This window comes from Microcebus murinus, chromosome 18 (assembly GCF_040939455.1).
Source record: "Microcebus murinus isolate Inina chromosome 18, M.murinus_Inina_mat1.0, whole genome shotgun sequence".
NCBI lineage: Eukaryota > Metazoa > Chordata > Mammalia > Primates > Cheirogaleidae > Microcebus > Microcebus murinus.
Window position 1 is genome coordinate 22,389,505 of NC_134121.1, and position 21,738 is coordinate 22,411,242.

The following is a 21,738-nucleotide window of genomic DNA, read 5'->3' on the forward strand; positions in this document are numbered from 1 at the left end:
TGCCCGGCACCAGTCCTGGGGAGGGGTGTGGCGAGGGCGGGGAGATGCAGGCCCCACCCCGCGGAGGAGTCACGTAGCTCTGCGGCATCCGCAGCTTCATTTACGCGAGCCAGCCAGAGCTGGAGCTGCAGTTGTTGCCGACCAGAGCCGGAGCTGCTAACTGGCTGCGCACAGGTAAAGTCTAGGCGAGGCGGGAGCTGCTCGGCATCTCTGCTTCCTCTCCTTGGCTCTTCCCCTTGGCCATCCTTCTCCTGCTCCCTGAGGCCCCTGGATGTGCTTTTGCGGCTCTTTCCTAACATCCTTGATCCTTTCTGTCCACTGGAAACCCCATGGCTCAGCTTCTCCCATTCCACCCCTTCCTCTTACTCTGCCACCTGTACCTCAGCTTTTCCAGTCCCCAATCTTCCTCTATGTCTTAGATTTTTCCTTGGGGTCAGCCTCTCCCATCCAGACCATTTTCATCTCAGCTTACTCCCTCTCCTCCTAGGGGAGGTCCCCTCTTCAGTTCTCCAGCATTCTCTGTACCCTGGTCTGAGTCTGTCCCCCTGACTGGTTAGCTTGCATCACCATCACCTTCCCCAAGTCTCCTTCCCACGCCTGCGTCTCCCTCCCTTCTCAGACTCTCTACTCCTATCAGCCTTAATCCTCTGCCCTGTTTCCGCACTAGGTGTCTGAGTTGTGGGATATTGAAGTATTTCCTAATTCCCATCCCTCTCCCTACACAGGTAAAGTGCTCCAGGCACTAGAGATGACCTGGCAGTGTCACCTCCCCTAGCCTTCACATACTACTGTAGCTGACCTGCTGGCCCCCTTTCCTACAACACTTTGCGGCCCTGCTGGGGCCACCTTTTGGCCGTGGGGTGGGAGTAGGCAATAGGCATAGGCATTCAGGTTGGGAGTACAGAAAAGAAGCAGCTGTGGAAGCCTGTGACAGGCATTTGTGCCACTCCAGCACCCTACCTGCTCCCCTCCTCCCAACCTTTTCCTCTAGAAGCTGAGGGAAGGGGATAGTGATAAGTACTTTTGCCTCATTCTGAAGACTTGGAAGTAAGTACACTTGTCCTAGGGGTCCTGTTGAGGATGAGAACAGGGAAGCTGGGAAGGCCAGGGCTTTTGCCTACCTCAAGAAGGCCAAGTTCATGAAAGAAGGGCTGGCATCCTCAACTGGGCAGCAGATTCATAAGAAGACTTGTAGCTCCAGGGCTGCTCCCTCCCTACCCCCACCCTGCATCTTTCTCCAGGGCTGGGAAGGGTGCCCACCAGGGACAAAAGGGGATGTGGGAACTGGGGCCCTAAGCCTGCTAGCTGTCAGAGGGATTGGTGCCACTTTGATGCCTAGGACTCATGCCAAGGATTGCCCTGTTCCCAGCCCTATACTTGATGGGGGAGGCCATTTGGCCCATCTAGCCAGGAGGGGCAGCAAGGGAGGTAGTGGGCGAGGTCCAGCTTTTATGTCTTGTCTCCATTCCAGAGAGCTGCTGCCATGCCTCACTCGTACCCAGCCCTTTCTGCTGAGCAGAAGAAGGAGTTGTCTGACATAGCCCTCCGGATTGTGGCCCCAGGCAAAGGCATTCTGGCCGCAGATGAGTCTGTAGGTAGGTGGGAGTCTGTGGCCAGGTGGCATCAAGTGCCCAGGGAGCTCAAGGGACAGCCTTATTGCCCTCTTTGTTTGCTTCCAGGCAGCATGGCCAAGCGGCTGAGCCAAATCGGGGTGGAAAACACAGAGGAGAACCGCCGGCTGTACCGCCAGGTCCTGTTCAGTGCTGATGACCGTGTGAAGAAGTGCATTGGAGGTGTCATTTTCTTCCATGAGACACTGTACCAGAAAGATGATAACGGTGTTCCCTTCGTCCGTACCATCCAGGATAAGGGCATTGTTGTGGGCATCAAGGTGCAGTGCCTGGCCCTGAATGGGGGCTGGGTGTGGAAACAGGTTTGTGTAGGAGGGGTGGCAAGGGGAATCCTACCTGGTTCAGCCCTCTGCCTGTGCTTCTCTTACAGGTTGACAAGGGTGTAGTGCCTCTAGCAGGGACTGATGGAGAAACCACCACTCAAGGTACAGGCTGGGTGGGCTTCAGGACCAGAGAGGTGTTAGGTGGTTGATGCTGGCACGAGGGGCAGGATGATGAGGCTGGCACTATGCTTGCAGGGCTGGATGGGCTCTCGGAACGCTGTGCCCAGTACAAAAAGGATGGTGCTGACTTTGCCAAGTGGCGCTGTGTGCTAAAAATCAGTGAACGCACACCCTCAGCACTTGCCATTCTGGAAAATGCCAACGTGCTGGCCCGCTATGCCAGCATCTGCCAGCAGGTATGTGTGTTGGTAGGGGCAGTCAGATGGGAGCTCTGTGACTAGTGGGAGAGGGTTGTTGGGCTTTCTCCCTTCTGCCCTACCCCCCCTCCCAAGCCATTCTGCTCTTGCCTGCAGAATGGCATTGTTCCTATTGTGGAGCCTGAGATCCTGCCTGATGGAGACCATGACCTCAAACGCTGCCAGTATGTTACAGAGAAGGTGAGTCCACACCTGGGCACAGACACATGCCACAGGGAAGCCTGGCAGAGGTGCCTGTTCCCCAGAGCTCCTGGCTTAGATCCCTAAGCACTTACCCCTAGAGTTCTGTCACTTCACCCAGGACAGGCCTGTGAATCTGAGCTTGTCCTGAGCCCTCCTAGTCCATGCCACCCATCCTAGACAGGGAGCATGGAGCAGTAAGCAGGGGCGCCCAGATACTTATTAAACTTCCTCTGATCCCCAGGTCCTGGCTGCTGTGTACAAGGCTCTGAGCGACCATCACGTGTACCTGGAGGGGACCCTCCTCAAGCCCAACATGGTGACCCCTGGCCATGCCTGTCCCATCAAGTATAGCCCAGAGGAGATTGCCATGGCAACTGTCACTGCCCTGCGTCGCACTGTGCCCCCAGCCGTTCCAGGTACTACCCTGCTCCCTCATCTGCTACTATCCCTAAGGCTTATCTCTTCTCGTGGCCTTTATAGGTTCCTTACCCTGGAAAAATGGGGGGTGACCAGTTTGTCTTCCCTTCTCCATCCTAGGAGTGACTTTCCTGTCTGGGGGTCAGAGTGAAGAGGAGGCATCCCTCAACCTCAATGCCATCAACCGCTGCCCACTTCCCCGGCCCTGGGCCCTCACTTTCTCCTATGGGCGTGCCCTGCAGGCCTCTGCACTCAATGCTTGGCGAGGGCAACGGGACAATGCTGGGGCTGCCACTGAGGAGTTCATCAAGCGGGCTGAGGTTGGGAGCTAGCGGTGGAGGTGGTTGGGGGGCAGCACCCAGAGGATGCTGCCTGGGCAGGGTTTGGCACCTGTGGCCTGGCTCAACCTGCTTACCCCACTTTCCTTTTTGCAGGTGAATGGGCTTGCAGCCCAAGGCAAGTATGAAGGCGGTGGAGAAGATGGTGGAGCAGCAGCACAGTCCCTCTATGTTGCCAACCATGCCTACTGAGCATCCACTCCACACCGCAACTCTTGGTCCAGCCACCTGCACCCGCTTTTGCGTGTAGTCACAGCCAGGGCCAAATAGCCATGCAGAGCAGAGATGCCTTCAGCTAGAACAAGTTGACTACCTTTTCCTCCTCCCCTTCCGTCTCCTATTGCTGCACCTGGGACTGTAGGCTGGGAGGATAGGGAGCCTCTCATGACTGAGGGCAGGAGAACTTGCTAGAAGTTAAAACAGGATGCCTGGGTCTTCCACACTGCCTCTGCCAGCTCCCCCACAACTTCCCCATGATGAGGTAGCTTCTCCTTGGGCTCTCCTTGCCTGCCCTCTCTCCTGGGATCAGAGGGTAGTACACCAGCCCTGATTCATGCCTTGAATACATACGAACAGCAAATAAATGGTAGCAAAACATGCTACTTTGTCTGTCTGTTTCACACATCAAATTCCCCCCTCTAAGTTTCTTATCTCTGCTAATTCTACTCTGGGATCTCTGATTCTGGAGGTAGAGAGGACAGGATTTGAATTTTACTGGGCTTCAAGTTTATGGAGGAAGGGCACACCCAGTCACCATCCCCAGCCTGTTGATGTCCAAGGCTGGAGTGGGGCAGTGAGGAAGGCTGTGAGTCTTCCAGGGATTGCCACATCAGTGGCACTAGAATGCAGCTACAGAGGATGGAGTGAGACAAGACTCGAGCAACTCCTGAAGGAAAATTTTGTGGAAGGCTCTAAGCATGGAGGCAGTAGGACAAGCTGGGATGAGAGTGGGTGGGGTCTGGGTGTCATCTTCGCTGTGTTGAGCCTGGCTGGGGCCTGACATATTCTGCTAGGAGCCACAGCAGGAGGAGCACCTGGACCTGCCTGACAAGGAAATCCCCCAAGGCTCTGGGCTGAGCAGGGTATCTAGGAAGTTGCCAAGGGCTGTGGCCCACTCCCGTTTGGGGTATGAGGGGGCACAGAGGGGACTGATTTGAGGGCCTGGGTAAGGGCAGGCCTGGTGAGGCCTCAAGCTGAACTTTGACACTGGGCTTGCATGTGACCCAGGGCTGAGAACCTGGGTTTATCTGAGCAGATAAAAAGATGAGAGTAAAAGCAGGATGTGTCCTGTGAGAACTCAGGAGGCCACCAACGTTCCACCTGTGTGGCCTGACCTTATAATAACAAAATAGCTATCACTCATAGCACTTTCTACGCGTTCCTGCCAACCCTGTTCTACTCACTTTATGTGTATTAATTCATTTAATACAACTCTATAGAATAGGTACTATTATTATCCCCATTATAATATGAGGAAACAGGCAGAGAGTTACAGAGAGATCTCAAGACCACTCAGGTAATAAGTGAAGCCAGGATTTGAACCGAAGTGATCAGGATCCAGAGTCTGTGCTTATGAATTTTCGAAATTTTTATCCTGACTTTTCCAAGTTGGAGATGAATTTAAACATACTGGGAAGGCGGGCGTGGGGTGTGCGCGTGCCCGCACACAAGAAATCATCGCTTGAGCCCAGAAGTTTGAGAACAGCCAGGGCAACATAACAAGACCTCATCTTAAAAGAAAAAAAAAAGTACTGGGAAAGCCAATTATGCTATAAAAAGTACTAGCTTGCCACCTCCGTTTTTGAGTCTTGAGGAGAGGGTGGCCAGAAGATAGGGATGATAAAACAATGATCGTGATAGTTGGCATCTGAAGGCTTTCCGTGTGCCAGGCACTTTACGCGAACGCCTTCATTTAAGTAAATATCTCCACTTTTCAGATGAGACAACTGAGCCTCAGAGCTGCCGGTGGTGGCCAAGCTAGTATTTAACACCTGCAGAGTTTGCTCTCTTAATCCCTGGGGCTTGGAGGGCGCTCTACTGGGAAGCGAGAGACTAAACCAGCACAGCCGCTCGCCCGCCTCTCAGCGTCCTGGTAACCTCCTTTCAAATTCCCTGCGCAGCTTTCTCCAGCCTGCGGGGCTGGGGTGCCGCTCGCGATTGGCCCGGATCGGGCTGTGGCCCCGCCCCCTCTTTGAGGGGTTTCCGATTGGGGGAGGCTTACGCAGCCCCGCCCCTCGGCGGTCGGAGCAGCCGGAAGCGAGCATGGCGGCCGCCGGCGCTGCGGCTACTGACCTAGGTGCTGTGGGCTCCGGGTGGGGGCCTGCAGCTCGCAGATTGCAAGGGGGGAATCCTGGGGTGGTGACTGTGGTGTGCGAGAGGTCCTGCAGACTCTGGGGCTCGGGGGTTGCTTCAGACGCGATCCCTTCAGACTTGGGCCGGGTCCCCTCGCACGGGGATCCCTCGGAACGCGGGCCGAGGGCCTCTGGGTGCGGGTTGCAGGGGCTCCTTCGCGCCGGGGGTGGGGCCGGCACCCGAGTGCGTTTTTGGCCCCTCACTCGGTTCCCGCGTATCCTTAGAGGTGGTCCGGGGAAAGCGCGCCGCCCTCTTCTTCGCGGCGGTGGCCATCGTGCTGGGGCTGCCACTCTGGTGGAAGACCACGGAGACCTACCGGGCCCCGTTGCCTTACTCCCAGATCGGTGGGCTGAATGCCCTGCAGGTGAGACTGCGGTGGGGGAGGGTCAGGGGACAGCTCACCAGCGAGGTGAGACTCTGCTGATGGCTCTCATGCTCCTTCCCACAGCTCCGCCTCATGGTGCCTGTCACTGTCGTGTTTACGCGGGAGTCGGTGCCCCTGGACGACCAGGAGAAGTTGCCTTTCACCGTCGTGCATGAGAGGGAGATTCCTCTGAAATGTGAGCTCTTGGGGCGGTCAGGGCTGCCTTTCTGGTCTGAACTCAGTCCAGAGGTGGGTTGGGTAGGAGGAGCATGGGTGTTCCATCAAGGTAGTCAAAAACTTAATCTTAAAGACCTCTCTGAATGAATAGCGTGTTTTGTTAGGGAAAAAACTAGTCCGGCTGGTCCAATGATAGTGGCTTATCAGAACTTAACTAACATTAGTGTCACTGACGTTGGTATACAACCCCCCACAGCTAAATTTGACTGGCTTAAAACAAACAAAAAAACCCACCTATCTTTAAATTCAGTTTCTGTGATTAAGGCGGTTTTCCTCATACATAATTATGCTACCTCATCAAAAGGAGTTGATGCCCATCAAAGTATAGGGGAGGAAGTGAGATGTAGTGGAAAGAACAGAGTTTGAAATTTCTTTTTTTTTTAATTTAAAATATTTCTTATTTACTTATTTATTTTTTGAGACAAGAGTCTCGCTTTGTTGCCCAGGCTAGAGTGAGTGCCATGGCATTAGCCTAGTTCACAGCAACCTCAAACTCATGGGCTCAAGCGATCCTGCTGCCTCAGCCTCCCAAGTAGCTGGGACTACAGGCATGCGCCACCATGCCTGGCTAATTTTTTCTATATATATTAGTTGTCCAATTAATTTCTTTCTATTTTTATAGTAGAGATGGGGGTCTCACTCTTGCTCAGGCTGGTTTCGAACTCCTGACCTCGAGCAATCTGCCCACCTTGGCCTCCCAGAGTGCTAGGATTACAGGTGTGAGCTACTGTACCCGGCCTAAACACTTTTCTGTTAGGCATTTTTAGGTGCCAGAAATTTGGTAATGAATAAGAAATTGATAATGATTTCAAGAAGTTCATAGGAAGGGGAGAAAGATAAAATAAATTACAGTAGAAGTATACAAGAAATAGGGATTGCAGTTAAGAAAAAGCCTTTAACTGTCTGGGAGGAAAGAAAGGCAGAGGTTTTGAGGGATGTAATTTTTAAGTTGGTTTTTAAAGGATGTGTAGGAATTCAGGTTAAATGGGAAGAGGAGGGAAGGAATTTCAGGCAGGGTGAATAGCATGAGCCAGTATTAAGGACAGCTAATAGTTGTTGTTCACTGCCTGCCAGAAACTAGGTGAAGCATTTTATATGTGTTGCCTCATTTAATTCTTTCTACTGTTGTGATCCTTGTTTTATAAATGAAGAAATTGAGACTTAGAGAGTTTAACTTGTCCAAAATCACACAGCTAACAAGAAGTGGAGCTGGGATTTAAATCCAGGCCTAAGGAAGCTGTCACAAAATTTAAAAAAAAAAAAAAAAATCAATCAATCCAGGCCTGATTACAGTGTGAAAACTTTTTTTTTATTATTATTACTATTTTTTGTAGAGATAGGGTCTTCCTATGTTGCCCAGGCTGGTCTTGAACTCCTGGCCTCAAGTGATCCTCCTGCCTCAGCCTTCCAAAGTGCTGGGATTACAGGCATGAGCTACCACATCTGGCCCCAATATCCAAGCTATTAACCAACAAACTCTACTCCTGTGTAAAAGCATGGAGAAGCGAATCAACATGTTGGGGGAATCATGAGCTGTTTTACCTTACTGGAATGTGAAGTGAAAGACTGGGAGTGATTAAAGATGTGGGCTGAGTCCAGACCATTAAGTGCCTGTATGCCATTTACTTTCTAGCTCTTTAATCTTGTTCAAGACATTTTTTTAAAAATCGTATTTCAGGCTGGGTACAGTGGCTCACGTCTGTAATCCTAGCACTCTGGGAGGCTGAGGCAGGAGAATCACTTGAGCTCAGGAGTTCGAGACCAGCCTGAGTTAAGAGTGAGACTTTGTCTCTACTAAAGATAGAAAAATTAGTCGGGCTTGGTGGTGTGTGCCTGTAGTACCACCTCCTCCAGAGGATGAGGCAGGTGAATAGCTTGAGCCCAAGAGTTTGAGGTTATATGGAGCTATGCTAAGGCCACTGCACTCTAGCCTCATCAACAGGGCACGACTCTGTCTCAGACAAAAAAAAAAAGTGAAGAAAAATAGAGCAGAACAGGGGTCGGGAGTTTTCTTGGGGAGTAGGAGGTGATTGCAATTTTAGGGTGCCCGAGGAAGGCCTCATTGAAAAGACCTAAAAAAAGTTGAGGGAATAAATTATGCAGATATGAGGTGGGAGGGAAGAGCATCTTGGCAGGGGAAAAAGCAAGTCTGAGGTAGGATCAGGTGTGGTACCTTACAGGAACAGTGAGAATCTCATTGTGGCTTAACTGGGGTGAATGAAGGAGACAGAAAGAGGAAATGAAATAAAACCAGAGCAGTAGAAGGGGCCTGGATCACATAGGGCCTGATAGGTTGCTGTGAGAATTTTGGCTTTTATTCTAGATGAGAAGGGAAGCCATTGAAAGTTTTTTGATTTGTTTTTTAAACATAACTACCATTATCACACCTAACCAACTTAGCAATAATTCCTTAATATCATCTAATTCTCAGTCTATATTTAGATCTCCCCAGTTGTCTCAAAGGTGTCCTTTCACAGCTGGTTTATTCTAATCGGGATCAACACATTGCATTTGGTTAAGTCTCTTTTGTTATACATCAGCTCTCCCACCCCAGCCACATACACGTCTTTTCATACCATCGATGTGTTGGAGAAACCAGGTCATTTGTTTTATGGAACATCTTGAATTTGAGATTTGGCAAATCACTTCCTCATAGTTTCATTTAACTTATTCCTCTAATATTCATATTTTTTATAAAATGGTAGTTAAACCTAGAGGTTTGATTAAAGCCAGGTACAATTTTTTAGGCAAGAATACTTTATAGGTGGTATAGTGTACTACTACCTATTGTGTTATATCATGAAGCATGCAATGGCTGGTTTTCCACTTTGGGTGATGCACAGTGCAATGGTTGGTTTTCCTCTTTGGGTGATGCGCAGAATATTTAGTGAGTTCAGGTATTGTCAGCCTTATCTCTGTATTTTTAAATTCTGACATTTCTTCTAGCTGGGAGAAATATGTGACCTGGAATTCTATAAAGAGGAACTTTCCCAATAAATTTTCAGATTCAGCTTGTCAAGTTTCAGGAGACAAAAAAAATCCCTTTGGGATTGCCTTACATGTATAGATTAACTTGGGGAGAATGACATCCTTATAATATTTAGTCTTTCCATCTAGGAGCCTTGTATGTTTTCTCCATTTTATTCAGATCTTTTGTGTCCTTCAGTAAAGTCTTTTTTTTTTTGAGACATAGTCTCGCTTTGTTGCTCAGGCTAGAGTGAGTGCCGTGGCGTCAGCCTCGCTCACAGCAACCTCAAACTCCTGGGCTCAAACAATCCTACTGCCTCAGCCTCCTGAGTAGCTGGGACTACAGGCATGCACCACCATGCCTGGCTAATTTTTTTCTATATATATTAGTTGGCCAATTAATTTCTTTCTATTTATAGTAGAGATGAGGTCTTGCTCTTGCTCAGCCTGGTTTCGAACTCCTGACCTCGAGCAATCTGCCCGCCTCTGCCTCCCAGAGTGCTAGGATTACAGGCGTGAGCCACCACGCCCGGCCTTCCTTCAGTAAAGTCTTGAATTTTCTTGTTATAGTTTTATACATTTATTCTTGGGCATTTTTATACTTTTATTGTGATTGTGATTTTTGAAAAATGGTTACTTTCTAATTGGATATTGCTGGTATTTATACAGCTATTGTTTCTTGTGTATTCTTGTATCTAGTCTTGTTGAACTATTTAGTAATATTTTTAAGTTTTATTTCTCTTCTTTCATTTATTATATTGGTCAAGAACTTCAGAAAGAACAATACTGAATAACAGTTAGAATAATAGAGGAGATAAGCAGGCATCTTTGTTTTATCGCTAACTTTAATGGGATTGTGTTTAGTTGTTAAGCATGTGCTTTGTTTCTTATCAAGCATGTTCATTGAATTTAATTATTTTGGGGCAATGATTAGAATGACCATGTGGTTTTTCTCCTTTCATCCATTAATGTAATGAATATTGAAATAGATTTCCCAGTGGGAAGATACTACAAACTGAAAACAAGTGTTGTGTGCATAGGTAGAGGCAAGAGATGGGGCGGATGGGTGTCATGTGTTTGATATCATCTATGCAGACATCATTGGAGTTGGCTATAGCTTCTTGGTCTTTCTCTGCAAACTACCATCTTGCTGTCCTAAGACTCTGGATAGTGTTAGGGCTGGGAAAGTGGGCAGAAGTCTGATACTTGCCCTTCTCCTAATGTTGCTTCCTTTCCCTCACAGACAAAATGAAAATCAAATGTCGTTTCCAGAAGGCCTATCGGAGAGCTTTGGACCATGAGGAGGAGGCCCTGTCGTTGGGCAATGTGCAAGGTACGGGAAGGGGTGAGCACACCATTTTAACAAGAAGTGCTGTTTTATCTTCTGGTTGCTAAGTGTGTGGTTTTCATATTTTGCCTTACCTCTAAAACCTCTCTGGGAAATCTGGGAACGAGGTACTGTGGGTTTCAGCCTGGGCTACTGAGGGCCAGAGAGGCGATTGGCTTACCCAAGTCTGGCTACAGTGTCAGCTGTGAGTGTGAGTGGACGGGTGGCTTAGGTACTCTGTGGTGGCCATGGGGAGATAGAATGGTGTTTTTGCTCCTGGTGTACCACTTCCTCTTGTCCCCAGAGGCAGAAGCCATGTTAGCTGAGCCCCAGGAACAAGCGGAGGGCTCCCTGACTGTGTACGTGATCTCTGAACACTCCTCACTGCTCCCCCAGGTAGGGTTAGCAGAGAGGCTGCGGCCTTACCTATCCCTCAGCTCATCCTCTCCTGGGTCATCTCCTTGTGATATTGCTACCCATTTCTTCCATTCGCTACAGAAAACTCTCCAAATCTAAGAAAAAATACCAATGGTGATTTATTCATTGACTTTGGGTCTTTCTAAATCCAGGCTTAGATGGTTAAAGTGCCAATGACCATTTTTAAAGTGGATAAAAAATAGGCCAGTTGAGGTGGCTCATGCCTGTAATCCTAGCACTCTGGAAGGCTGAGGCAGGAGGATCACTTGAGCCCAGAAGTTTGAGGTTGCTGTGAGCTAGGCTGATGCCACACGGCACTGTAGCCTGGGCAACAGAATGAGACTCTGTCTCAAAAAAAAAAAAAAAAAAAAGTGGAGAAAAAATAGTAGGATTATAATGAAGAAGCTGGTTTGAATGGGTTGTGAAATCTTCATGACTCTCTTTACTCCTTTCTTCTCTGGTCTGAACTTTTTCTTAGAGCATTCAACGTCCCTCATCCTAGTTTTATCTTCCCTTTGGTTCCATCATAGAGGGACTTTTTCATGTTACAAGCAGAAGGCTAGGTGGGAGATATACCATATACCATTTTATTTTTCATTTTATAATAAAATCTTTAATTCTTATAAAAAAATTAAACGAAATTTAAAAAATGTATTTATTATTATGGGTACATGATAGTTGTATATATTTATAGGATAACTGTGATGTTTTGGTACAGGCATACAGTGTGTATTAATCAAGTCAGGGTAATTGGGGCATCTATCACCTCAGGCATTTATTATTTCTTTGTGTCAGGAACATTCACATTCTACTCTTTTAGTTATTTTAAAGTCTACCCTAACTTACTGTTGATTATAGTCACTTTGTTTTGCTATCAAATACTGTTCATTCTATCTAAGTATATTTTTGTACCCATTAACCATCCCCACTTTATCCCCCCTCCCTGCTACCCTTCCCATCTCTAAAAAGAACTTTTAATGAACATTTATGTACCCACTTCCAGTTTATAAACTATAGTGTAGTGACATAGTCGGAGTCCTGTGCATGTCCATGTCCTTCACTCCCTTTCAGCCCAAGGTGACCATATTTTGTGTGTATCATTTTTTTTTTTTTAGAGACGGGGTCTCGCTCTTGCTCAGGCTGGTTTTGAACTCCTGACCTTGAGCAATCCGCCCGCCTCGGCCTCCCAAGAGCTAGGATTACAGGCGTGAGCCACAGCGCCCGGCCTGTGTGTATCATTTTATTGCTTTTCTTTTTTTTTTTTTTTTTTTTTTGAGACAGAGTCTCGCTTTATTGCCCAGGCTAGAGTGAGTGCCATGGCGTCAGCCTAGCTCACAGCAACCTCAAACTCCTGGGCTCAAGCAATCCTTCTGCCTCAGCCTCCCAAGTAGCTGGGACTACAGGCATGCGCCACCATGCCCAGCTAATTTTTTATATATATATATTAGTTGGCCAATTAATTTCTTTCTATTTTTATAGTAGAGACGGGGTCTCGCTCTTGTTCAGGCTGGTTTCGAACTCCTGACCTCGAGCAATCCGCCCGCCTCGGCCTCCCAGAGAGCTAGGATTACAGGCGTGAGCCACCACGCCCGGCTATTGCTTTTCTTTTTTTTTTTTTTTTTATTTTTCCATGACCAGTGGAAGAAATATTGCTTTTCTTTAATGTTTGATCTCATATATTATATCTCTATAAACAATACACTTAATTTTACATATTTTTGAATTTATATAAATGATATAATCCTATACCTGTTCTTCTGCAACTTTTATTTTGTTCAACATTTACATTTGAGAGAATTATCCATGATAATATGTTTAATTGAATCTGTGTTTCACTGTATAAACATACGTATAATTTATCCATTCTGTTGCTGATGGACATTTGGATTGTTTCCAGTTTTTTACTGTTATAATAGAAATAATGCTGTTGTGAATGAACATTCTTGTACTTGCCTCTTTGCCGCGTGCCATTTTCTTATATCAAACTTTCCAATTTGTTTATTCTGCTTTTCATGATCAGCAAGCCATCTCTTAGTTTCCAGTTCACCATTTTACCAGCCTCTGAAGATTTAGATGCTGCCTGGACCTATGTCTACTAGGAAAGAAAAGGAAATGGAGATGAATGAAAACTCTCGTACATACTCATAGCTCAGAAATGCTGAGTTAATAGCTCACTGAGAATCTAAAAAGAGGTGCCAGCCCATTGGTCAGTGGCAAAAGGCCAGATTCTCAAAGACAGGAGCTAGAGTGTCTTTTGGCTTTCTCTCCTGAGCCATGGGCATTCTGTCCCCTGTTCATTCCCACAGGACATGATGAGCTACATTGGGCCCAAGAGGACAGCAGTCGTTCGGGGCATAATGCACCGGGAGGCTTTTAACATCATTGGCCGCCGCATCGTCCAGGTAGCCCAGGCCATGTCTTTGACGGAGGATGTGCTTGCTGCTGCTCTGGCTGACCACCTTCCAGAGGACAAGTGGAGCTCTGATAAGAGGCGGCCTCTCAAGTCCAGCTTGGGTAGGGTGGTACTGGGCTTTGTCATGGGAAAGGACAAGAAATGAGTTATGTGGGGCAGGAGGGGAATCTGCTTGCAAAATCCTTTCTCCTTTTCTGGTCTCAACTTTTTCTTCTTTTATTTCTTTTATTATTTTTTTGAGAAGCTTGTGTTCCAATCAACTTTTTCTTAAAACACTCAGTGTTCCCCATCCCAGTTTTACTCTCCCTTTGGTTCCATGATGGCAATCAGTCCTATTCCAGAGGGGAAACAAGTTCAGCTCAGCTAGGGGTACAGGGTGCCCCTCTTTCTTGATCCACAGGAGCTGCTGACTTCCCCAACTACTGTTTCTATAGGCTATGAGATCACCTTCAGTTTACTCAACCCAGACCCCAGATCCCATGACGTCCACTGGGACATCGAGGGGGCTGTCCGGCACTACGTGCAGCCCTTCCTGAATGCCCTCAGTGTTGCTGGCAACTTCTCTGTGGACTCTCAGGTGAGACTGGGAGCAAGTTGATCAGTCCTTTTCAAAGACCATACGATTTAGTGTTTACAGGTGCAGTCTGTTCTTTCACCTCTCAGAGCTTGCTGATTTGCTAGGAATTCCCTGTGTATTTACATTAACATGAGTGTTATAAGGACAGGTACTGGTGTGTGTGTGTGTCCATCTGTCTGTTGATGGCAGATTCTGTTTTTCTTTTTCCTCCTTAGCATCCAGCTGAGGGAGTTCTGTCAGTGCTTGTTAACAAACCATCTTCTTTGTGGCTCCCTCTGAGACCTGTACTCACCTGTTGTGGCTAGATGTTAATGCCTTCAGCCATCCTTAAGGAGTTAAGTTTTTTTAGAAAACTTCCTGAAATAGGTTAATATAGTAACAATAAAGACGTGAAGAATGTAGCTTTCTGTATCATGCTATGTCCTTGGAGGGAAAACTTGTGGGAGAAATTTTTATGAGGCAGTAGTAGTGGGAGTAATTGCTTCTGAATAACTGGCTCCTATTGCTCTTGCAGACACTGAATCATGCTGTTCTTTGTTTCCCTCTTTGCTTAGACTGTTAGGAAACGTGGTAAAATATGTGGTTTTCAAAGCATGCGTTTAGTGTATTCACTTTACTCTTGGCTTCACTGTTTTTTTTTCTTCTCCATGTATTTTCTCTCAGCCCTGATTGTATCTTTTTAAGGCACCTCAAATCTTTTTTGTGAGAAAGTAGACTGTAAATCAATAAACAAAATAACCTCCTCCTTCTTTGCAGATCCTTTACTATGCAATGTTGGGGGTAAACCCCCGCTTTGACCCAGCTTCCTCCAGCTACTACTTGGACATGCACAGCCTCCCCCACGTCATCAACCCCGTGGAGTCCCGACTGGGTAAGCGACGGAGGCTGAGGGTCTTTCTGCCAGGCCAGGGAGGGGAAGGCTCAGCCTGGAGTTGGAGATGGGTTGTATATAGTGATGGTTACCAGGCTGGGTTGGTCTGGGAGAATGGGGGAGATTTTTTTTTTTTTTTTTGAGACAGAGTCTCTCTCTGTTGCCTGGGGTAGAGTGCCGTGGCATCAGCCTAGCTCACAGCAACCTCAAACTCCTGGGCTCAAGCAATCCTACCTCAGCCCCCGAGGAGCTGGGACTAAGGCATGTGCCACCATGCCCGCCTAATTTTTTCTATATATTTTGAGTTGGCCAACTCATTTCTTTTTTTAGTAGAGACGGGATCTTGCTCTTGCTCAGGCCAGTTTCGAACTCCTGATCTCGAGCGATCCGCCCACCTTGGCCTCCCAGAGTGCTAGGATTACAGGCGTGAGCCACCGCACCCGGCCTGGGAGAGATTTTGGCTCCTTTTTCCTGATGCTCTGTTGACATCTCCATCTTCACACCCATTATATTCACAAGCATTTATTTTATTATTATTATTTTTTTTTTTTGGAGACAAAGCCTTGCTCTGTCACCCTGGGTAGAGTACAGTGGCATCATCATAGCTCACTGCAACCTCAAACTCCTGGGCTCAAGCGATCCTCCTCCCCCGAGCCTCCTGAGTAGCTGGGATTACAGGGGCACACCACCACACCCAGCGAATTTTTTCTATTTTTCGTAGAGACAGTCTTGCTCTTGTTCAGGCTGGTCTTGAACTCCTGAGCTCATGCGGTTCTCCTGCCTCAGCCTCCCAGAGTGCTAGGATTACAGGTGTGAGCCACTGTGCCCAGTCCATAAGCATTTATTAAGCATGATTCCCTGCACTTTTTACAAACAAATGGCTAGGCTGGGTCTCTCCTTGAAAGCCATGTAGGAAAGATATGACCACACTTGTAGGACAGACAACAGCAAAAGTATATGAAGGCAGATTTTGAATTGATAGTTCTGCTGATTGAGGTTGAAGAACCTTGAAGCGAGGATTATAGTTCTTCATTTTGGGTATGGAACCTAGGAAGAGTAGGTATGACCAAGAACTGTAAAATCAGCAAATCAAAGCGAGTATATCACAAACTGGAATTTCAGACACCAGTGGTAGGCCAGTGTGGACCAAATGTAATGAGAAGGGTGGCACCTGAGCCCTTAACAAATTCTTCCTCCATTCATTCATTCAGCAAACGCTGGCTGAGGGACTGCCTTGTGGCAGTGCTGAGTACAGAGATAGAAGGGCAGTTTAGGCAAAGAGAACTATGAGCTTAAATGGAAAAGATTAAGAAAGCACAGGCCGGGCGCTGTGGCTCACGCCTGTAATCCTAGCTCTTGGGAGGCCGAGGCGGGCGGATTGCTCAAGGTCAGGAGTTCAAAACCAGCCTGAGCAAGAGCGAGACCCCGTCTCTACTATAAATAGAAAGAAATTAATTGGCCAACTGATATATATATAAAAAAATTAGCCGGGCATGGTGGCGCATGCCTGTAGTCCCAGCTACTCGGGAGGCTGAGGCAGAAGGATCACTCGAGCCCAGGAGTTTGAGGTTGCTGTGAGCTAGGCTGATGCCACGGCACTCACTCTAGCCTGGACAACAAAGTGAGACTCTGTCTCAAAAAAAAAAAGAAAGCACAGACATGCAGGGAGCTCAGAGTAATTTAGTGTGGCTGAAATGTGAGTGAGTGAGTAACCAAAGATGAGGCTGGCAAGGCAGGCAGGTGCCAGATCATAAAGGATCATGTGAAGGAGTTTGAATTTTTTTTTTTTTTTTTGAGACAGAGTCTCACTTTGTTGCCTAGGCTAGAGTGAGTGCCGTGGCGTCAGCCTAGCTCACAGCAACCTCAGACTCCTGGGCTCAAGCAATCCTGCTGCCTCAGCCTCCCGAGTAGCTGGGACTATAGGCATGCGCCACCATGCCCGGCTAATTTTTTCTATATATATTAGTTGGCCAATTAGTTTCTTTCTATTTATAGTAGAGACGGGGTCTCGCTCTTGCTCAGGCTGGTTTTGAACTCCCGACCTCGAGCAATCCGCCCGCCTCGGCCTCCCAGAGAGCTAGGATTACAGGCGTGAGCCACCGCGCCCGACAGGAGTTTGAATTTTAACGTGATATGAATGGCAAACCTTTGAAGGATATTAAGCAGGGCATTAACATGAGGTTAGATCTATACTTGTGCATAAATCTGTCTATAGTAATATGAGTGCATTGTGGCAGTGGCTAAAAGAACTGTCTTAGATAGTCAAGGGGGACCTTTTAGAGAGGGATAGATTTTAGGGGCATTTTGGGGCTAAGGACTATGTTCCACCTGTGTAGCTCATCTCAGGAGAACGTTCAGAAGCGCTTAACCCCAGAGACCCAGGACTGGGCTATGTCCTAGTGATTATCAGCTGGGGAATCTGAGGGTCAGAGTGAGTGGCCAGCAAGTTAGAGGCTGACCTGGAATCGAGGTCTAGGTCCAACATGTCTGCCCTCCGTTGTCTTTATGCCACAGGATCCAGCGCTGCCTCCCTATACCCTGTGCTCAACTTTCTGCTGTACGTGCCTGAGCTTGCCCACTCACCCCTGTACATCCAGGACAAGGATGGGGTTCCGGTGGCCACCAACGCATTCCACAGTCCCCGCTGGGGTGGCATTATGGTAATAGTCACACTATGTAGACCCCAGAGCCCAAGATTCTGGGACAGACAGATGTTTCCTGAAACTATTCCTTCTCTTTGTCTTTTGGAGTCCTCCATGGCCCAACCTGTGGGAGGGTCAGGCACCAGGGAGGTGAGGGTGCTGTGTGTTCATGCCCCTCCTCTGCCAGCCCCACTCATTCTTATTTCTCTGAATGTTTTCTGTGCTATCACCCTTTCTCATTAACCAGTTTGCACTTAGTTAGGACTGTTCTGTGTCCATCTTAGATCTTGGCCTTATTTGTGGGAGTCTTGCAAGGTTGGGAACCCTGTCTCCCCTGTTACACTGAGAGTTTCTCATGAGTAGAACTCTAAAATGGGATTTTAAAAAATCTATTCTAAAGGACTTTTGAGGGGGTAATTGGGATAATTTATTTAAATCTCTTCCTAGTAGGTACTCAAAAGAATACTAGCTATACCACTGGGTTTATAGCTTCTAAAGAGTAGAGAATATGTCTTCCTTTCCTTTACTGGCCTCCTGACTGCCTAGGGCAGAGCTGTGCACAGTCTTGGTATGATGTGGCAATCTCATTCCTCCTTTTAGGTATATAACGTTGACTCCAAAGCCTATAATGGCTCAGAGCTCCCAGTGAGAGTTGAAGTGGACATGGTGCGAGTGATGGAGGTGTTCCTGGCTCAGCTGCGGTGAGGTCCTGGGTGATCCACTTGGGGGCATGGCCACCAAGAGTCTGGCCATAGTCTCCATGGCTGTAGAGGGGGTTGCAGAGCAGAATGAAATCTCACCTGGTAGAGACACTTTACCTATGATAAGAGCCTCAGGGAAATCAAGAAAGCTTTCCAGAGATCCCATCATCCTTTTCCTAAGAAGGACTAGTAGCTGACAAAACTTGTTTTAAGAAAAATAGGCTGGGTGTGGTGGCTCATGCCTGTAATCCTAGCACTCTGGGAGGCTGAGGAGGGAGCATCGCTGAAGGTCAGGAGTTCAAGACCAGCCTGAAAAAGAGTGAGACCCCATCTCTACTAAAAATAGAAATTAGCTGAACAACTAAAAATATATAGAAAAAATTAGCCGACATGGTGGCACATGCCTATAGTTCCAGCTACCCGGGAGGCCGAGACAAGAGTCCAGGAGTTTGAGGTTGCTGTGAGCTAGGCTGACGCCATGGCACTCTAGCCCAGGCAACAGGGCAAGACTCTGTCTCAAAAAAAAAGAAAAAGGAAAATAGCCTTATGAATGTCAGATCCATGGGGTGTGATTAGGGGTGCATAAGAAAATAACTGTTGATTCTTGTGCTGTCTGATTGAGAGTGGCTGCCTAAAACCCTATGTTCACGGTTCTAAGGCTGTGTCTGGGCTCAGGGAATAATATTCTTCTGATTGATTAGCAGTGTCTGTCATGGTGCTGGCTTAGAGAAGCACAGCACATGTACCTTGTCAAAGGTGGTCCGTCCCTTAACACTAAGTCCCATTGGCCCCATTTGTCCAAAGAGAGGGTAGAGAGGGTGAGGGGATTAAACAAAGTTGATTTTAACAGAAATATTTTAGCCATGGAAACTTTTTTTAAACAAGATCCTGAAAGTCTAGTATAGAAACAGGTGAAAACAGAAACACTCTGGTTGAAGCAAGGATTGTTTGATGTTACCATTCACCCCCTAAGACCCTGAGGCACTTCCCAGCCACCCCTATGGTTCTGGATGAGATTCAGAATCACTGGCTTAGGACAAATATCCTAGGAATCTTAGCCATCATCTCCACCTTCTGGTCTCAGCCACCTTGATCTTAACTTCACTGTCCCTACAGGCTGCTCTTTGGGATTGCTCAGCCCCACCTGCCTCCGAAATGCTTGCTTTCAGGGCCTAAGAGTGAAGGGCTAATGACCTGGGAGCTAGACCAGCTACTCTGGGCTCGGTCAGTGGAGAACCTGGCCACAGCCACCACCACCCTTACCTCCCTGGCCCAGCTTCTGGGCAAGATCAGCAACATTGTCATCAAGGATGATGTGGCATCTGAGGTAAGTGGGCAGAGGATGGATTCTGTAGCCTGGGATTGGAGTGGCCAGGCTGTGGTGAGACTAGAGAGCAGGTGAGGGCAGAGTATATGTGGGCCTGCCCTCCTTAAGTGCTCCAGGCTGCTTCTAAACAGCAATGCCAGCTCCCCAGCAGAAGTCCAGATGACAGTTTCAAGCCAACCCTAAAAAACAAACCATAGTCCTTTTAGACTGAACTCCAAATATCCTTGGTGAAGGCAACCTCCCTGGTAGATGGAAGGCAGAGTAAGGCCCAGCATCCCTCCCACCAATGCCTATCACTTATTGGTAACCCCTACTCCCTCCCCTTCCCAGGTGTACAAGGCTGTAGCTGCAGTCCAGAAGGCAGCGGAGGAGTTGGCCTCTGGGCACCTGGCATCTGCCTTTGTCGCCAGCCAGGAAGCTGTGACATCTTCTGAGCGTGCCTTTTTTGACCCCTCACTCCTCCACCTCCTCTATTTTCCTGATGACCAGAAGTTTGCCATCTACATCCCACTTTTCCTGCCCATGGCTGTGCCCATCCTCCTGTCCCTGGTGAAGATCTTCCTGGAGACCCGAAAGTCCTGGAAAAAGCCTGAGAAGATAGATTGATCAAGGCAGCATCTCAACAAGAAACCTTCCTTTCCCGTCCAGGTGGGAGGTGTTAGATTGAAAGGCACATCCATGGGGCCTGCTGAGAATGACTGACTTGTCTCCAGTCTCTTCTGTCGGCTCTCCAGCAGCCAAAGAACTACACTCGAAGATGGATTCATCTTTCTTTCCCTTCCCCTTCCTCTGGCTCAGGTCCTGTCCCCCCCAAAAGCCTCAAAAGGCCACGTTATCTGGGTCTCCATGTTGGCTTGAACTTGAAGGCCCCTGCCCATCTACCCCTGGGGCAGGGGCAGCTTGTTGTTCTTTTGACCCATTTTTCTTTTCTTTTTTTATTTTTTTTTTTATTTTTTTTATTTTTTTTTTTTTTAGTTCTCCAACTTGGAGATCCATTTTTCTTTTCTTTTCTTTTCCTTTGAGACAGAGTCTCACTCTGTTGCCTGGGCTAGAGTGCTGTGGCATCAGCCTGGCTCACAGCAACCTCAAACTCCTGGGCTCAAGCAATCCTCCTGCCTCAGCCTCCTGAGTAGCTGGGACTACAGGCATGCGCCACCATGACCGGCTAATTTTTTCTCTATATGTTTTTAGTTGGCCAATTAATTTCTTTCTATTTTTAGTAGAGATGGGGTCTTGCTCTCGCTTAAGCTGGTTTTGAACTCCTGACCTTGAGCCATCCTCACGCCTTGGCCTCCCAGAGTGCTAGGATTACAGGCGTGAGCCACCGTGCTCGGCATTGACCCATTTCTTATCATAGGACACTCTTGCACTGAGAGAGGGAGCATTAGTGGGAAGCCCTAGGTTGGATTCCAGCCTCATCCCCTCCATGCTTCTCTCTCTCTTTTTTTGTTTTTAAATTAAAAAATTTTTTTTATTCTAAGACAGGGGGGTCTCACTATGCTGCCCAGGCAGGAATGTAGTGTGGTGTGATCATAGCTCACTGCAACCCGAACCCTTGGTTCAGATGATCCTCCTGCCTCAGCCTCCTGCGTAGCTGGAACTACAGGGGTGTGCCACCACACCTAGCTAACTTTTTAAAAATTTTTTGTAGAGATGGAGTCTCGCTATGTTGCCCAAGCTAGTCTTGAACTCTTCGCCTCAAACAATCCTCCTGCCATGGCCTCCCAAAGTGTTGGGATTATAGGCATGAGCCCTGTGCCTGGCCCAGGCTTCTCTTTAACCTTTGAGGGAGAGCCCCAGCACTGCTGTGATAAAGGAGTCAGGCACAGGTCATCTCTGGGACCTTCTCCCTCACTTCCCTCCCTCAAGGCTGGCTTTGCCTGTTGGGTGCAGCCTGCCAGCACTCCAGGAGGCAGCACTTCAGGTCCTAGTGTTGTGTGTGTGGCAGAGGTTCTAGAAACTCCATATTTTGAATCAAGCAGTCCTGAATTCAAATCCTTGCTTTTGCGCTTATTGTCTGGGGAGCTTGAGATAAGTCCCTTAATCTCTGAGCCTCAGTTTTTCATTCGTTCAAATGGCACTGATGATACATACCTCCCTTATGGGGCGGTTGTGAGGATTAAATGTAATAAGCATGTGAAAGCATCTGGCATATATTAGGCTGTTAATAAACACTGGTTGAATATGAAGTATGAGCATAACTCATTCTTTGTTCATTCATGTGTAAGTAATGGTTTCCTGGTATCTGTCCTCCTGTGTTCACAGGTCCCTCTT

General features: G+C 47.7%; 2 protein-coding genes across 2 annotated transcripts; both read left to right on the forward strand.

The window, feature by feature from the left end:
* Positions 1-52: 52 nt before the first annotated feature.
* Positions 53-3,866, forward strand: ALDOC (aldolase, fructose-bisphosphate C). The gene is made up of 9 exons (XM_012740703.3): positions 53-174; positions 1,472-1,595; positions 1,680-1,891; positions 2,002-2,056; positions 2,150-2,310; positions 2,428-2,511; positions 2,756-2,930; positions 3,052-3,251; positions 3,366-3,866. The coding sequence occupies exons 2-9, from the start codon at positions 1,484-1,486 to the stop codon at positions 3,459-3,461; spliced, it is 1,095 nt and encodes a 364-aa protein (XP_012596157.2). The 5' UTR covers positions 53-174; positions 1,472-1,483; the 3' UTR covers positions 3,462-3,866.
* Positions 3,867-5,473: 1,607 nt separating this feature from the next.
* Positions 5,474-21,653, forward strand: PIGS (phosphatidylinositol glycan anchor biosynthesis class S). Its single transcript, XM_012740702.3, has 12 exons — positions 5,474-5,565; positions 5,846-5,985; positions 6,070-6,181; positions 10,433-10,522; positions 10,821-10,912; positions 13,240-13,447; positions 13,781-13,923; positions 14,680-14,794; positions 17,309-17,454; positions 18,037-18,137; positions 19,254-19,464; positions 19,795-21,653. Exons 1-12 carry the CDS (start codon positions 5,532-5,534, stop codon positions 20,068-20,070), a joined length of 1,668 nt encoding a protein of 555 aa, XP_012596156.1. The 5' UTR covers positions 5,474-5,531; the 3' UTR covers positions 20,071-21,653.
* The last annotated feature ends 85 nt before the right edge of the window (positions 21,654-21,738 follow it).

What these genes read in the sequence shown, in the direction of transcription:
- ALDOC (XM_012740703.3), top strand. Translation starts at nt 1,484, where the DNA reads ATGCCTCACTCGTACCCAGCCCTTTCTGCTGAGCAGAAGAAGGAGTTG. An exon ending in GGCCGCAGATGAGTCTGTAG is followed by an intron (nt 1,596 to 1,679) that starts GTAGGTGGGAGT and finishes GTTTGCTTCCAG; the next exon opens with GCAGCATGGCCAAGCGGCTG. An exon ending in AGTTCATCAAGCGGGCTGAG is followed by an intron (nt 3,252 to 3,365) that starts GTTGGGAGCTAG and finishes TCCTTTTTGCAG; the next exon opens with GTGAATGGGCTTGCAGCCCA.
- PIGS (XM_012740702.3), top strand. Translation starts at nt 5,532, where the DNA reads ATGGCGGCCGCCGGCGCTGCGGCTACTGACCTAG. An exon ending in GCCTCTCAAGTCCAGCTTGG is followed by an intron (nt 13,448 to 13,780) that starts GTAGGGTGGTAC and finishes CTGTTTCTATAG; the next exon opens with GCTATGAGATCACCTTCAGT. An exon ending in ACTTCTCTGTGGACTCTCAG is followed by an intron (nt 13,924 to 14,679) that starts GTGAGACTGGGA and finishes CCTTCTTTGCAG; the next exon opens with ATCCTTTACTATGCAATGTT.